This window comes from Bos indicus x Bos taurus, chromosome 1, assembly GCF_003369695.1.
Source record: "Bos indicus x Bos taurus breed Angus x Brahman F1 hybrid chromosome 1, Bos_hybrid_MaternalHap_v2.0, whole genome shotgun sequence".
Classification (NCBI taxonomy): domain Eukaryota; kingdom Metazoa; phylum Chordata; class Mammalia; order Artiodactyla; family Bovidae; genus Bos; species Bos indicus x Bos taurus.
In genome coordinates this window covers 116,093,442-116,107,600 of record NC_040076.1, presented here as the reverse complement: position 1 = coordinate 116,107,600, position 14,159 = coordinate 116,093,442, and the positions used below count along the sequence as shown (strand labels likewise).

General features: G+C 38.0%; 1 protein-coding gene across 2 annotated transcripts in view; it reads left to right on the top strand.

Annotated features, from left to right (window-relative positions):
• Positions 1 to 14,159, top strand: part of MED12L (mediator complex subunit 12 like) — a 368,061-nt gene that overhangs the window by 338,665 nt on the left and 15,237 nt on the right. For both annotated transcript variants that reach the window (XM_027543477.1, XM_027543482.1), the window contains 2 exons: positions 10,629 to 10,718; positions 12,615 to 12,844. In XM_027543477.1, the coding sequence (XP_027399278.1) occupies positions 10,629 to 10,718; positions 12,615 to 12,844 (320 nt within the window). The remainder of the gene's footprint in view (positions 1 to 10,628; positions 10,719 to 12,614; positions 12,845 to 14,159) is intronic.

Genomic DNA, 14,159 nt, shown 5'->3' with positions numbered 1-14,159 from the left:
TGATGTGTAATGGAATCTCTAGCCTTAGATGGTGCATGAGGAAAACTAGAGTCCCATTATAAAGTAACTGATTCTGCTTCAGAGGCTGAATATATCAGCTTCAGTTGGTCATGCAGTTTTCTGTTATGAACCATCTTACATTTCCTCAGGAATATATTAATAGTGTTGTATATTAACACTAGTGCTAGAAAAATGGTGCTAAATATACAATAACATGGATGTTGTTAGATATTGTTAATCAAATTATTTGATGTAATGACTTATTATAATCAAATGTATTTTCTTATGGCTTTAGTGCATATTGACATGCATAAAGATGTTTTGGCAAGGAAACTTGTTTTTATTTTTCCCAGTTACAGTCTTCATCCAGTAAAGTAAAAATGCTCTCCCTCCATTCCTTACTCAGTGTCCCTTATTGAAATGAGACCCAGTGTCATGATTTCTGTCATCTTTCTGCTCCAGAGGCTCATCTATAAAATGGAGCTAATATGACACTTGCTTCATAGGCTTCTTGTGAAATTAATGATTTAACGTGTGTAACAGCCCTCAGAACAGTGGCTACCTTATAGTGTGTTCTCAAAAAATGTCAGGTGCTATACTTCATGTTACTGTTTTATTAATATTATTTTATGGTTGTATTATTTCAGAGGAAATCCTTGCCCCATAAAAATGATCTTTATTTTCTTAAATATGTTAAGGACTAAAAATAAATGTACATCCAATGCTTTACTTGCATAATTACATTCATTGTCCTATTATGACTGGTACTTAGTGGAAACCAGTAGAAGAGAACAAGAAAAAGAAACATTGTTTAGTTTTCCTAATAGTCATTTTGGCTTCTTGGAGCATTATGTTTTTACGATCTAAATTCTGTGATACAAACTTTAGAACAGTGATTCCAATTTCACTATTAAAAGTATTACTGTTGTATTTTATTTCCCACATATTCCATGAGAAACTATTGTAAAATATAGAATTTTGGTTATTATAATGCCAAATTCTGCTTAAATTGTTTTCCAGTTACCTTTTTATTATTTCTCATATTTGTCTTCTGATAGGAGATACCTACCTTCCCCACCCCCACCATATCAACCTTTTAGGGAAGAGGGTTTTGAAGGGAATTTTAAGCTTTGACACAGGAAGAGGACCTAATTTTCTACCTTGATTTACGATATCACTTAATCCTGATTTCTCCTTTTCAGTGTACACAGTCCTCTTGTGTTCTTTGGAATAATGCTAGAGAGTTTGAGAGTCCAGTGAAAGATAGACAGAAGTTATGTTTATCTTAATTTGATTGAGCAGATTTGGAAGAAAGCAATTCACTGCTGGCTGTAAATAATGAGTCCTAAGGATATTCGTGACATTAAAGAGGAGGATTTCTGCCAGGCAAAAATGATGTGCTCAGTTATAGCATATGGTTACTTGGATATCCTGAAGTTGGCACTTGGTTTGCTTGTTCTCATGTTGGCGTTGGATAAGAACTGAAGAGTGCAGCGCCTTACAGAAAGTCTTATTATCACCTGCCCCTGCCGGCAAGCATGGCTGGGCTCAAGAGAAGGCTTGGAGACCCTCCCAGAAACTGTGTGGAGGAGAGAGGGATTCAACAGGCCCCCGCACCAGCACAGCGCTCTCTGCAGGGAGTCCGGGTCGCCAGCAAGGGGATGGGGCTCCCCGCAATAATGGCAACTGACACCCTTCTAAGATTTTAATGAAAGAACATTGAGTCAGTCAGAGCCTTCCAGAGTTGTTAGCGCCTTGGCAGAAGTGACCCTGTAACATCCTGAAAACAGGCCTCTCGGATTGATAGAGCCCATTTAAGTTAAGCAGCATCCTTTTTATCTGGTAACTGATCTCCCTTACGGATGTGGTATCACCTTGGTGTATGTTTCCTTCCTCTGATCTTTCACTCCTCCTCACTCTCTAGCAGTGTCTCTCAAACATACAAGGTTAGATAATAGAGCAAACACTTGTATACTTACCACCTAATTTTATTAAATAGTAATGTTCTGCCACATTTGCTCTAGATTTTTTTTTTTTTTTAACATAAATGCGATAGACATGGATGAGGCCCCTGGTTTCCTGCCATTTCCTTTCTTTCCTGTAAAGATGTAGTCATTATCATGAATTTGTGTTTCTCTTTCTTATTAATGTTTTTATATTTTTGCTACTTATTTTTGCATCCATTGATACAAACATTATATAATATCACCTTCAGATTTATGGCCTCACATAGGTATTATTGTATTGTTTTGTATCTTTAATGTTGACTAATTTTGAATTATATCTACTTTGTTATACTTACTTGATTTTATTTGCTTGTCTGCTCAGGTGCTGTTTCATTATGAGTGTTAACATTTATCCATTCTGTTAATGATCATTTAAGTTATTTCCAATTTTTTGTTACTGTTAACCATGCTACAGTAAACATTTTTGTACACTTCTGTTTGTGCAGAGTTTCAGGGTATGTATGTGGAAGTAGAAGTGGAGATTTAATTTCCAAAGTGGTAGTGATTCCCATCAGTTATAAATGAGTGTTTTACTTTCTCCGCATCTTCACTAAACTTTGATTAACCTTTAATTTTCTCACTCAGAGCTGCTGAAATGATATTGTATTATGACATTTTAATTTGCACTTTCTGATTACCTGTGAGGTTAGGCATGTTTTATAACTCTACTAGCTATTTAAATTTTCCCTTCTGCAATTTATCAGATTGTATAATTTGAACATATTTCAAAATAATTTGGTTCTTATTTGGTAAAGGTATGCAGATCAATCTTATTGAAACAAATCTTGAGTTTTGACACGAATCCTTCATGAACTTACTCAGAGACTATGATTTTTATACATCTCAGTGACAAAAATGAGCTTATGAAAACAAAACCCACTGAGCTAGTAAATATGCCCTAACAGCTGTCACTTTGTTCCTAGGGTGGAAACTGTGTCCAGAAAAGTGAATGCTCTGCTTATTACTTAATAGCTGGTATTTCTCTATTTACTTGGATGATGAGGAAGTAATTTGATGAAATTATGATTGTGCAAATATAATGATCCTGAAGATAGTGTACACAGCTTGATTTTTATGAATGGAATGAAGATAGGGGTAAGGGGATAGAAAGTGAACCACTCATATAAAGGTGATAGAGTTGGATATAAGACAAATGAATAGATACAATGAATTATGTACTTACCCCTAAAATGGTGAGAATAGGTATTATTTGCTTGGGAAATTCCTCCTGTTATTTCTAGTTCTTATTATAGTAAACTGCTTTTTTTTCAATTAAGGTTGTGAATATTTTATGTCATCGCTATTTCTAAACCTCAGTGAACAGAAAAACTTTAATATCTCAAACAAAATGTCACTTAGAATCTATTTATAAAAATGATTAAGCAAGGAAATCATTGACTTGAAAAAGAGGAGTATTTTTTCCCCCAGCATGGAGTTTCCTTTTTATTAATAAATTAGATTCCTTGTTAGCGTGTAAACACTAGAACACTGTAAATAGTTCTTGTCTATTTTGGTTGATTGAATGTGTGGTTAAAGTGATGCTCTGTTTTCGTTTGCATTTACTGGCAATAGAGCAATCTAATGACCTCCTCTAATAATACATGACTTGTTCACTTAATGTCTCATCTGTTTCATGTGACCCAAATGTCCTGAGCTCTTCTCCCCTGATTCTGGGCTGGGAAAGTCTCAGGCACTCTTTGGCTTACACTGGGGGGCCCAGCATCCTTTTGTTTTGGGAAGTTATCTGGTTCTGATCGCTTCTCTACTTCCTGTCTGTCCCCATTTAACCTCCAGGTTGTGGTACTACTCCGTTACATGACTGTTGTCATGTTATTTGTGTCCCAGCCCATGGTGATATTGTTTGGCATATAAATTAATATAACCTATCTTAGGGCCTGGGGTTTTAAGTCTTGACTCCCTGAAATATTGTTTTGAGATGAACTGATTCTTATGTGTTTTGGCTACCCACATCATTAGGCTAAAAAATCTTATCTGTATTGTCTGCCGTTTTCTTGCTGTCCCCTTTCTGTAGGACTTCTGTAACTCTGCTGTCTCCCTTCTGGAAGACTTTGACAACATAATGGTAACACCCCTGCTGTCATTCCTTATACTTTCTTTTCTTTCTTTCTTTCTTTTTTTTTTTAAATTAAGTAAACGTTTATAGCATTACTCTTTGAACATCAAAATGAGAAGCAGGTTATTCCTCTATAGCTGGTAATAATTACAGTCTTCATTTCACTGTTACTCACTTGGTTTATGTTTGAAACCATGACACAAAATCATGAATGCATTGCCCATGTTCACTTCAACAGAATTTATTTCTGGAAGTTGTCCCCTTTGATTGCCTCGTGCTTCCCATCATATATGTGTATGGTATAGAAACCAGTGAACGATTGTGTCCTGGGCTTGGGAACATAGGCAAGTTCGTGCACCATCATCTCAGTCCCACTTTCAAACCCATCTATTCCTGAGCTCTTGCTTCTCTCTGTGGTAACTCAACATCATTAGTGGAGGAACGCATGGCATGCTGACTCATAGGCCAATGCAAGATAATGAAAACTGTGGTTATGACAATGCCCTACTCATCACATCCCACTCACTGGTTCTTCCTAAATTCTCAACAGAACCCATCATCTCTGTTTTCTTTCCGGTATGGAGAAGATTTTTTTTTTTTTTTGAGCATAGGTCTTGTGCATGCATGTCATAAGACCTCATCTCTACTGCTTTGCCTGGGCTAGCTAAGAATGCATGTTTTGCATTAAATTACTTATAGGTTTTTATATCAGGTAGCCAACCCACAACATAAACCCAAGAAGCATTAGAATAAAACAGAGCACACATCTCAGATGTGAATGTAAGTCAACTTGTTTCACTACGAATTTAATGGGTAACATTTTCTGTACATTGGTGAAAATATCCTTAACTGCAAATACAACTTTGACAATATTTAGGTGATGAAATACTGCCATGTAGGCAATTTCATTAATTGTTCTTTAGGCAGAGGAAAGTTTGCAGACTTTTCTGAAAACAATTTTTCTATCAGTTTTTCCTGAGATTTGTAGTATACAGAGAGCAAGCAAAGTTTCTGTTTGTTTAAAAACTTGAATTAAACTATCAGATTTTAAAATACTTGCATATAGTTTATGTTTGCTGTAGGGCAATTATTGTTCAGATGATAATGTAATTTAAACAATATAATTTGCATTTATCATTGATTTTACTTTTTAAAAAATAGACAAAATATTTTATTCATCAAGTATTTAAAGTTAAAGAGTTATATATAACCTACATATTCATTCAAATAAATGGAAACGTGTGTATACATCTTTGCTGTCATTTCACTATTCTTATCTTTCTTTAATAGTCTCCAATATTAGAAGTTTAATGAATGCATTATTCAACTAATCAATATGCTCTAGTCATCATTTATGAGCACACTAACAGTTGTTTATTGTTGTTTAGGTTTATTATTGAAGTGTGTTTATTTCAAAATGAACCTCTTTGTGCCAGTAGTTAATGTTACTGTTAATTGATCACCAACTGAGTTATATTTGATGTGAAAGCTTTATGAAAGAATCAAGCACAATGGTCAGCAAGACCTCTTTTAATTAAAGAATTTTCTATGTATCTTTGTCTGCAATCAAAATATACCCATGTAATGTGATGCCAAAGCTTTTAGTTCACACCATTTGTTGTTTAACCTTGGACACCGTTACTCAGGACCTTCCAAACAAGTAGTTTGAAACATTACCCACTGGTTCTCAGTGGGTGACCTTTATTATTATTATTCCTAAATCAGCATTTTCAGAAACACAGAACAGCATTTTCAGAGTCATAAAATCTGGCTGTGGTTTTTAGGTACAACACTTCTCTCTCCTTACAACCCTTAAATAGTATTGGCAAGTTACTAAATAGGAATTTGAAAATATCATTACTAGTGAATTGAGTGGAGAGAAGTTTCCTGATCCTGAAGTGCTGCTGATTGTAATGCTTACTGCCTGCTAATTGAAGTCATAACCAATTCTCTTGTAGAAAGAAAGCCTCACATTTTCTCAGTTGACTCAGAGTGAAGTAATGAAAAGAAGAAGACCCAGAAGATTGAAAATAGTCTTTGAGGATGATTTATCACAAATGTTAAACCTACTGCATTCATTCGTTTCCAGTCACGCAGGAGGTTTTCAGCCTACGTCTGTCTGAGCTCAGATACTCTCTTGTCTAATTAAAAATAAAGCAGTAAGAGAGAGACTTAATCTTATACAGGCCAGGAAGAAGAGTCATTATTGAACAGCACAGCTGTTTAAAAAGTTTTTACGAAGTGGAAATTTTAGAAAATAAAATAGATTGCTATTTCTTATCCAGAGCCAAACCTAAAGCAAAGTGTTTAAAAACAAACATGGCAGGAATTTACCTTGTAGGAATTTAGAAGGTAAATTTATCTTGTGGGAATTAACCTTGGGTCTCAGGGTAGAGATGGGTTCATGTAGCTGTCAGAATTGCCCAGTTAACTGTTTCTTACTCCCTTGGCACTTGTAACTTGGGTACCTGAGCCAGGGGAGCTGAAGCCAGACCACAGTGTGGCACCTGACTAGACACAAATGCTCCATCAGAAACCAGCCTCCTGAACTGCCCTTTACACTCACAAAAGCGTGAAGTTAATGTTGCCTCTGATTGTTTCAGTTAAGCGGAAGGAGAGGGCAGTTGAGCTACTACTCTCTAGGTACTAATAAAACGAAAGAAGAAATCATTAGAATGACAGATGCTAAGAATTGAATTGAAAAGTGAGTTTTTAAAACAAAAGATGATACTCAAAAACATGGGGCACTTGAAAGCACTTGGTAAACTAATTTATGCTGAGATATAAATCTCAATTTACCTCTGGATCTCTTCTTTAGCAGATAAACTAAATTAAATCTTAGATTTCCTCAATAGATATTTATTGAGCACTTACTATATGCCAGATACAGTGCTAGGAACTGATCTTGTTTTAATGAAATAAAGCCTAGATAGTTTTCCGAAAATAGCAGATAAATGGATTGCATGTGACAAAGGTGAGCCTAAGTCCTGATTTGCCAGGAGTGGTCTCGGCTCTGCTCCCCTGGCCTGTCCCACCGGTTTGGACGATACGTTATGAATGCATATGCATATGAATGCATATGAATGCATCCCCTTCCTGAATGCAGCCAAACCATCCTATTAATATTTTAAGACTTTTACTAACTTCCAGTTTCTAGTTCTCTTATTCCCACATTGGAGGATTGGTCCTCATTCAGCATCTTTTTAAGTTAAACTCCAAGAGATAGTGAAGGACAGGGAAGCCTGGCGTGCTGCAGTCTGGGGGTCTCAAAGAGTCAGACGCAACTGAGCGGCTGAACAACAACAAAAACAACAAAAGTTACTAGACAACTTCTTGGTTGTCTATTCTTTACTCAACAGATTGAATATCTCTACAAATTGAAGTAATTTGTTCCTGGCATTATTCTGGGAGAAACCAGATAACAGCAGGAGGTCATTTCAGTTTGGAAAAAGAGGGATATTTTTCGATCAGGGCAAATAGGACTATAAAGCCCTTAGGGAGTGCTGGCTGATGTGACGTATTTGTGATTTGCTCAGGGAGACTATTGAATGTTAGAACCCGTACCTCCTGCACTTAAGGAGTGAGTTGGGCAAAAAATAGCATTGGGAAGAAACACAGTCTATTTATAAATAAGCAGTTTACCTTTGGACTAAAAGTGGTTCACTGAAGAATGCATGAATTATAGAAATTTTTTACCCCTTCTTGCTTTGTTTTCAAAGTTACAATGCTTTTTCTTGAATGTTAATTTTATGATTTTAAAAATGGAAATAGTTTACAATACATATTTCTTAAATGTCCACAGTCTCAACTATTTGTCAATAAAAGAATGTTGCCCAGTAACTCAGATACTTACCCTGTTAGTGTTTTGGTCCTTCTGTCCCCCCACATGTAAGTCAGTTTCTTTTATAAGATTCTTTAGGAAGCAAAGGAAGAGTGAAGAGCTAGAAAAGATCTGTAGATCTTATTTTGTTTACCTCCAAGCCAAAAAAGGGCATGGGCATTTTAGACCACTTAGGAATCTCAAGGTTCTAACTCACATAAATAATTTTTTGTTCTTTTCTTGTGTAAAAGTGATAATTTACATATGTTGTCCCCACTAAGAAGCACAGCAGTATGTTTCAGGGACTTTGGATGATGCTGTGAGCGAGCAGATTCGAGAACTGTCATGTAAAGATCTGGTTGATTTAATGACTCCCTGGCTTAGTGTTTGGAGGATTGAGCGCTACTTGGATAGGTCAGGGTGATCCTTGTATGCTCTGGATGGCCACACTGCCCTGACATGTGCTCTCCTAGACTAGGGAGCTTGGGGTATTTTTCTGTGGAAGCAGTGACAGATTTTTTTCTTGGGCTCCAGAGTCACTGCAGGCGGAGACTGCAGTAACAAAATTAAAAGATGCTTGCTCCTTGGAAGAAAAGTTGTGACAGACCTCGACAGTGTATTATAAAGCAGAGACATCACTTTGCCGACAAAGGTCTATCTAGCCCAAGCTGTGGTTTTTCTAGTAGTTATGTATGGATGTGAGAGTTGGACAATGAAGGTTGAACGCAGAAGAGTTGATGCTTTTGAATTGTGGTGCTGGAGGAGACTCTTGAGATTCCCTTGGACAGAAAAGAGATCAAACCAGTCAATCCCAAAGGAAATCAACCTTGAATATTCACTGGCTGACTGATGCTGAAGCTTAAGCTCCAATACTTTGGCCAGCTGATGTGAAGAGCTGACTCATTGGAAAAGACCCTGATGCTGGGAAAGACTGAGGGCAGGAGGAGAAAGAGGCAACAGAGGATGAGATGGTTGGATGGCATCATTGATACAATGGACATGAGTCTGAGCAAACTCCACAAGACCGTGAAAGACAAGGAAGCTTGGCATGCTGCAGTTCATGGTGTCGCAAAAGTCAGACACGACTCAGCGACTGAACAACAATAAGCAAATAGAGATATAATTACACTTAGTAAATTAATCAGCTAGAATCTCAGAGTATCATCATGGTACCCACACTGGAATGTTACATTCTTGTTGAAGCTGTTATATATAGATACCATAGTAGATACTTTCAGAAATTTATGTTTGGTCCATGTATGTGTGGTCAGTCACCTTAGGAGAGGCCAAAGTTTCTTAACTGCCCTCAAGTGATTTTATATGTGGGGATCAGAGAAAAATGCTTCACCATCTGATGTATGCATTCATTTCAGAATCTCACTAACAAGTCTTAATAAAGATTATCCTTTTGTTTTCTTATTGGGGTGAATTTAAGAGGCTATATGTCCTTAAAGAATAAGCACCAGATGAAATTTTAAGTATTTTCATTCTTGATATCACATATGAAGGCATCTTATCATCATGGAGAAAACCCTGGGCTCTGGAGGCAGGCTCACGTAGGCGCTAAGGGCTTGGCCATGTTTAACCGGGTGAGTTTGCTAAGCTGCCTAGGCTCTCTGAGCCTGACTTTTCGTACCTGAAGAAAATGGGGACTAAGTTCCCTCCCTGCAGAGTTCCTGTGAGAAAATGGAGATATGAATAAGAAGCCTAGTCCCTGGCATATAATAGGTGCCTAATAAGTGTTGGTGTTTTCCCTCTTAAGCTAAATGTTTATACCTTTTTTTCCTGCCAGAAATATCTGTGCTTCTTTCCAAGAACATTAAAATTGGTTTTACATTACTATATTTTAACACTTTAAAAAAAATGAGAACATCTAGAATATAAAATGATACTAAAATATCCTAGAATAAATCCTATTTCTTTATAATTAGTAAGTCCTGGAGAAAACCAAGGGATGGTCAGAAGTTAGTCCTCTTTCTATGATTAATACTGCACACTTCTGTGAAGTGGCTTCTGCTGCCAAAACAAAATACATATAGCTGCTTTTAGGAATATAGTTTCCCCAGGCGAAAACATGTATTAAATTAAGGCTGGTGAACAGATGTTAATTGGTTTTATTTTATATTGCAGTTGGTTAGAATTGCATTTGATACTAACTTATTATAAAATTTAATTGGTTCTATTGGTTATTAGAGTCATAAAAGATAACCAAATTCTTCCCTTGCATACTTGGCTAAATAGGCAATTTTTAGGTCCCTCTGAAGGAATATCATTAAAAAGTCATGAAGATGTATATGCCATTTGTATGTATGTATGTACCACGTGTTCTCTTAATTAATCGATGGGCACAGGATGAGGCAAGTATGTGGTTTCAGATTTCACACTTAAGAAACTCATGCCTTTTACTCTAAAGGGGCCTTTGTATCCTGGAGTGTACAGGAAAGCTGTCTCAGATTCTCTCTGATGAGCAGACCATTGAATATTTTGACTTGTGTGTATGTATGTCTTATCATCTGGGATAGCTGTAGTCTTCTTTGGAAGAAATAGTAAGTGTGACAATCTCTAGTGTCAATAGGAAATTGATGAGAAATAGTATTTAACACCATTTGGAATCTGCAAGTGCTGTTCTCACGTAAGGTTTGGTGTCATGGGTTTTTGGGGTTATGAACCAAGAGCTCGAATCACCCTTGCTGTTATGATCAAGAGCCACCTCGGCTTTGTTTTCCAGGGCCAGCCAGGGGACCAGGCTGCTCTCTTTGCTGCTCAGGCACGGCCCTCCCCTCAGCTCCCCCAGTATCCAGGACTGCAGCAAGCACAGGTACCCATGTTTGCTTTGTAGATGCTACTGGGATTTTTAATGCTCTTTATTTGAAGGGGGGAACCAAGTAAGTAGGGTATCAGTTCCCTTATGGGGTATGGAACTTAGTCACATCTTCTGCCTATAGATTATAATTGACATTTCACAGAAATCTTTACCAGTGATTACTAAACAAGTCCGGGGGTTGATTAAAGGGCATAAAACATTTTAGGAAATTGTTAGAATTAGAAATGAATTAGAAATGTCAATTCATAACTTTATGTTAATAATGATGATGGATATTGAAATGGTTATTAGTCCTATAGTACTTACATTGTAATACATAATGATGTAATTTATGATGGAATTTTATGATATTCAAAGATAACTTCGAAGAGGAATCATGGTAGAATAAGAAGAAAATCGACCTTGGCATCACACCTTGACAAAATTCCTGACAACCTCTAAGCTGTGTAACATTGTGAGAGTTACTCTAAGTCTTGATTTCTGTCTCCGTAAAATAGAAATGAACATTGTGGGGATTTAAGACCACCTATAGAACTAGTGAAACACTAGACACACGGTAGTTATTCAGCAAATGATAGGTTTGCCTTAATATAATGCAAATCTTGAGCTATTTTTTTTTTCTAACAGTTTTGTCATTTCTGCCTCCACATCCTTTTACTCTACCCTTCTCATAATCAGGAAGCCAGGGCTGTTGGCAAGACCTCTAGTTGGGGCCAGCAGTTCACACTGTCCACAGCTGAAAGGAAGGCTGAGATTGGCCTTCATGGGCACCAAGCCCCATGGCAGGCTGCATCCCTGCATGCTGTCTGCAGGAAAGTCATTGTCCATCACTCTATCTTCCAAGTCAGCCACTCAGCTACCTCGAAATGTGGTATTTAGAGGACCCGGAGAGTGGTCCTCTTCTACTTTAATCAGCACTCTGTTCTGTATATTATAGATGGTGATCCAGCAGAACCTAAAGCTTTTCATTTACATCAGGTGTCAAGATTTGAAGAAACAGCCACTATATAATGTTGAATGGAGAAATTGAATATCCTGATGGTATTATAGAGTGCTGAGACAGGCTACTGTCCAACCAGAACTCAAGGGTATCAAATAGTCACTAGTGACACCCTCATTGGGCTTTCATGGTGGCTCAGACTACCAGTAAAGAATCTGCCTGCAATGCAGGAGACCCAGGTTCAATCCCTGAGTTGGAAAGATCCCCTGGAGAAGGGAATGGCAACCCACTCCAGTATTCCTGCCTGGAGAATCCCATGGACAGAGGAGCCTGGCAGGCTGCAGTCCATGGGGTCACAAAGAGTCAGACACAACTGAGCAACTAACACTTTCACTTTCAGTGATACCCTCATTCTCTGGTTAATTGACTTTTCTTCTTTTTTGTTAACTGGTTTGTTACTACAGGCAAATTCATTAGGCCCAAGGAAGTGTAGTTACATACCATACTAGGAAAGTGTACTCCATTATTTTTATTTGCCTTGAATATGTGTAGCTTTTCTGAAACAGCATTAATGATGCTTGAACTCTGTTGAACACTGATATCATGTGTGCACTAGAGGTATGCATGCTTGCCTGATTATTTCTATGCAGAAACATGCCTTTCCTTTCCTGAAAACAAGCATCTGAGCTTAAAAATGATTGCTTAACCAAATGAGGATTCATGTTTTGTAATTGAACTTTCTGGTGAATCAGTACACAAGTTCATCCTATAATTTTATGACTCTTCTTTTGGCCTCCAGAATAGTCTTCCTCATATTTTGAGTTAAAAGAGCCTTGGAGAACAGCACATCTCAGGGAGCTCCTCCTGGCTTTGTTTTTGCCCTGTGTGTCTTAGTGATAGGAAAGCTGGTAAATGGAAACGTTGACTTCTTCCCTTGTGCCTGCCTGCAGACCATGCCCCAGGGCTACACAATGTATGGAACCCAGATGCCTTTGCAGCAGACCCCTCAGCAGCAGGCTGGCAGCGTGGTCCTGTCTCCTACCTATAATTCCAGAACCTATCCGGCCGCTCACTCCAACCCAGCGCTCATGGAAAGACTCAGACAGATGCAGCAGCCGCCGAGCGGCTATGTTCAGCAGCAGGCGTCACCATACCTGCATCCCCTGACCGGCTCCCAGAGGTGATGCATGTGGAAATGATTACAGTGGTGGCCACTCAAATCCTGATCTTTACTGTGCTTCCCTTAGGACATGGTGTTTCATAATTGTTCTTATGAGTTTGCATATTTCCACACCGTTTTCATTCTGTCATCTCATTTTTAGCAGCATCCGGATTGTAGTTCAAAAGAAGCAGTGCCTCACCTTGTGTATTTCATTCAAGGCTTGTTGTTTGACTCACATCTCCCTTAGTATTTGTGTAATATTTTTTAGTGATAACACTATGTTAGCTCCAGTGTTCTTTTTTTCCTTCTCTTTTATAAAAAGGTTTTAAATTGTTAAAACCTTTTTTTAATTGATAAAAAAATTGTTGCTTGTCCCTAGCAGTGCCTTACTAGAATATGTTGATTGGCACCTTAAAGCCTGTGATTACAATTCTCATCGTATGTAGCGTGCACAACAGTTCTGTTACATATCTCAGTTTTTACCTTTTCCACTTTAGAAACGGCTGGCAAAACAGGGCCATGAATGTCTCTTACTCAGTTCTTGCTTAGCTGGAAGTTATAGACATAGCGTATAACTGAACTGTCTGTTAGAGTAGCTACTAGCCACGTGGGCTGTTTTAATTTAGACTAATCAAAGTTAAGTTTAAAAATGTTGTTCCTCAGTTCTCAGTCACAGTAGTAACATTTCAAGTGTTCATTAACCACATGTGGCTAACAGGACCAGCTTTGAAGATATGTGATCTGTGCAGTCAGGCAGGACTGTGTGTTTAGAGAGGCCTGTGTGGTCGCTATTAATGCTCTGCTGTCACTCACTTGAAATTCTTACTCATTTTTGATCAGAGAGCCCTGCATTCTTTTTTTGCCCTGAGACCCAGAACTTGTGTAGCCGGTGGCCAGTGGCTGTCTTACTGGAGAGCACAGATGCAGTCAGCGTAGAATATTCTGTTGTATGGCATCAGTCTAGGGGAATTGAGTTTCCTGCAGCATGTCGGAATGTTGCTCTCCCATGGACAGCAGCTTTGCTCTTGTGTGTTACCATCAAAGAGTGCAGGTCAACTCCAAGTAATCACTGTTTGGAAAATTGGCACGGTTAATGGCAGCACATTTGGGAACATGAATAAATTTAGAAAACATGCATTATATTTATTTGTCTAGTAAGTGGCAACATACCATACTGCCTAAGAAATTGAACTTCAGAGCCCCAAAGTTCTGAGTTTAAATCCCACCTGTGCCATTTGCTATCTTACTACCTTTGGTAACTACTTCTCTAGCTCTGTTTTCTCACTTTAAAAGTAGGGCTAACGAAACTGCTGAACACGAAGGAGGGCTGTAG